The 3,024-nt window shown below is 38.0% G+C and overlaps 1 protein-coding gene across 1 annotated transcript; it reads right to left on the bottom strand.

Annotated features, from left to right (window-relative positions):
• Positions 1–882: 882 nt before the first annotated feature.
• LOC149569919 (putative proline-rich receptor-like protein kinase PERK11) lies at positions 883–2,306 on the bottom strand. The gene is made up of 2 exons (XM_089817826.1): positions 1,469–2,306; positions 883–1,367 (listed from the first exon to the last, which is right to left on the bottom strand). Exons 1-2 carry the CDS (start codon positions 2,283–2,285, stop codon positions 1,000–1,002), a joined length of 1,185 nt encoding a protein of 394 aa, XP_089673952.1. The 5' UTR covers positions 2,286–2,306; the 3' UTR covers positions 883–999.
• Positions 2,307–3,024: the final 718 nt, after the last annotated feature.

The raw sequence follows: 3,024 nt of genomic DNA, 5'->3' as shown, positions 1-3,024 counted from the left end.
AAATATACAAGGGAAATGTATGATGTCATTCTAATTGGTTCCATCCATTGATATTATAGCACTCTTTTTATTTGGGAGCTTGTAACTAATATAAACTTTCTACTAAATATAAGTGAAACTAATTTTAACATTTAGACTTGATTTTGAAAACTTTGGGAGTGAATTAGATTTGATTGATGTTTGATGTAGTCAAACTTCAAATAATAATTATGTTTATTGGATGTCTACCTTTGAGTAGATGTAGTCAAACTTCAAACAATGACTATGTATTACAATCATAAGTGACCACATTCATTAATGGGTCACATTAATTGGCGTTCACAAAGAACTAAACACCCTTAGATATCAAAAATCATAGATCCAAATTATAGTTAATGATTTCAAGCATTTAGATTTTTTGTTGAAAGAAAATAAGAATTTACGAATAAAATAATTGTCTGTACAAAAAAAATTATTTGAATCCTTCAACAATCATTTTAAAAATCCCTCAACAATCATTTAAAAAATCTCTCAACATCTGTGCAATCCCTCAACGCTCATCAAGCCATGTACATTACATCTACATAACAAGTTTGCAATTCGGATGCAAGTAGTATAACTAAAAGTTTCCCAACCCACAAAATAATCAAGTGGTTAGTAATATTTACTACTGGAGTGACCCAATAGCCGCCCATGCCAACTTCATGCACCTACAGTTCCTAATTCATATGTCAAAATTTGTTGATTTTTTCGGTGAACCTCCATAGGTGAGTGAAGAGCTTAAAGCTAACTTATTGACTTTTCCTCATTTACGGAGCTCTTTGTAGAACTCTTAGAGTGTGAGGTGGTTTAAAAGTGTCATTTTAAAACATTCGCCCAATATCCTCCAATAAGACCCCGCAATAGCCGTAATAGTGCTTTTTGAATAAATGGACCAATTAGTAATGAAGAAAACAGGGTAACACACAGATAGAAATACATTTCCCCCTTTAAGTCAATTTCTAAGAACATTTAAAAAAATTATACGTTGTCAATGCCGGAAACATGAGCTGCTTGCCGGATGTTGTGCGTTTCAAAGCTCTTAATTTGAATTAGAGTTTCAACAACATCTTTCATGGAGGGTCTGGTCTGCGGATTATGTCGAGTGCACGTCAAGGCCAGCCCCATTACTTTCTTTATTTCCTTCTTCCTCGACTCTGTTGCGTCGCTGAAAATGGCGGGATCAAGAACTCCCTCGTATGAATGAAGAATCTTGTTTCTTACCCATTCTGGCAAGTTTCCTGAAACTTGTTCGCTTGAAGGGTGTTTCAGCGTGAGCATTTGAAGAAGCACCATGCCGTAGCTGTACACATCTGATTTTGCAGACACCGCCTCTGATCTCATGCACTCTGTTACAAATTATAACATATAAAGAAAATTAGTTCAGAAATATCAAATCTTGATGTCATTAATATCTTTTTCTTCAAAAAGTTTCGGATTAATTTGTTACCTGGAGCTGCATATCCACAGAATCCCTGAAACTTAGAAGACCCGGAGTAATTCTGGATGAGAGGAGTGATACCATAATCACTCAAAAGGGCTTCTTGTTCTTCAACATCCACAAAAATATTGGTCGGCTTAATGTCCCCATGAACAAGCGGACTACCAGAGTTAACTCTACACTCCTCGTGCATGTAAAGCAGTGCACGAGCAGTCCCTTGTGCAATCTTAACCCTGGTCTCCCAACTCAAGCTACAACTACTACCACTGAGCAACTCCTCCAAACTGTCACAGTCCACATACTCGGTCACAATACACTTGTACTGCTTGGAAACGGAGAATCCCAAGACGCCGACCAGGTTACAGTGTCGAACCTGAGTGAGTGCAATGCAAGCTTCCAAAAACCTCTGATTTGCCTCATCAGAGTCGTTCAAATTGAGCCTTTTAATGGCAACAACTAAGCCCTCCGGAAGAACGGCTTTGAATACGGAGGCCCATTCGGTGATCCTAATTAAACAGTCTTTGTGGAATCCTCTCGCTGCCGCCGACAATTCATGGGCCTCGAATTGAATCTGATATGCTCTTGGTTCTGCCGGCGACCGGGAACATTTTCTCGACCGAATCGCACGGTAGAGAAAGCATATTCCGAGGACAATGAATGTCGCGATGGCCAGGGCGTAGAGTATAACTTCCTTGCTGGCTGATAGATTTTGTTCACTCGCTTCTGGTGCTTTCGCCGGAAAATGGGCTCTCATGGCCGGTAAATTAAAGAGGAAAAGGAAAATGAAAAGGCGCGACTTGCAGAAAAATAGTTGTAAAAAACCCATCTTTTTTAATAAGCTAATAGTTAATGCATTGGAATACAATTCAAAAATGTTTGTGAGTATCCGTATTTATATTAGCTGAAAGTCCAAAGTAGCCCTGGAAATTTCATACACTCTTTCAGCGGTATGTTCTGTTCGCCCTGGAAATTTCATACACTCTTTCAGCGGTCAAAACGTGAGACTTTGGAGTCGGAGTCAACAATAAAAGACAGAAGCGCGGTGGACAAGGGAATAGTGACTCGGAATTTTATCATGTCGGTAATGACAAGTTTTGTATAAAGGGCCTTGAGGAAATATCATGGAAAGAAGTGGTAGAGAAGTTTGAAGAGTCACTCTTTCTCCACAATTTCACACAGCCAAAAAAGTTGAAGAGTCAGAGATAGAATCTCTCCTTTTCGATGATGTATTGGAAAATATCAGTCTATGCAGTGTGAGAGAAGTTATATTCATGTAGAGATCGGACTTCACACTGGACATGCGAAGTTTCTTTGTGCTGTCCATACCTTAGTTTCTTTAGTTTGTTTGCTCTCAATGTTACACGTTTCTTTGTGCTGTCAATATCTTAGTTTGTTTTCTCTAAATGTGAACAGAAGAAAATTTTCATTTTCAAGTTTTGGTCTATTTGTAAAGTTGAATGTTTCTAAATGCAGACTAAGCACATTAAGTTTCATTCTAAGACTAAAAGTGTTGAATAGTCAAAGTTGACTTATTTTTTCCAAACTTAATTTTCCTCCTTACTGTG

This window comes from Cupressus sempervirens, chromosome 3 (assembly GCF_028749045.1).
Source record: "Cupressus sempervirens isolate cs-2001-9-10 chromosome 3, ASM2874904v1, whole genome shotgun sequence".
Lineage (NCBI taxonomy): Eukaryota > Viridiplantae > Streptophyta > Pinopsida > Cupressales > Cupressaceae > Cupressus > Cupressus sempervirens.
Note: the sequence above shows the minus strand (reverse complement) of the source record. Positions and strands in the feature narration are given on the sequence as shown.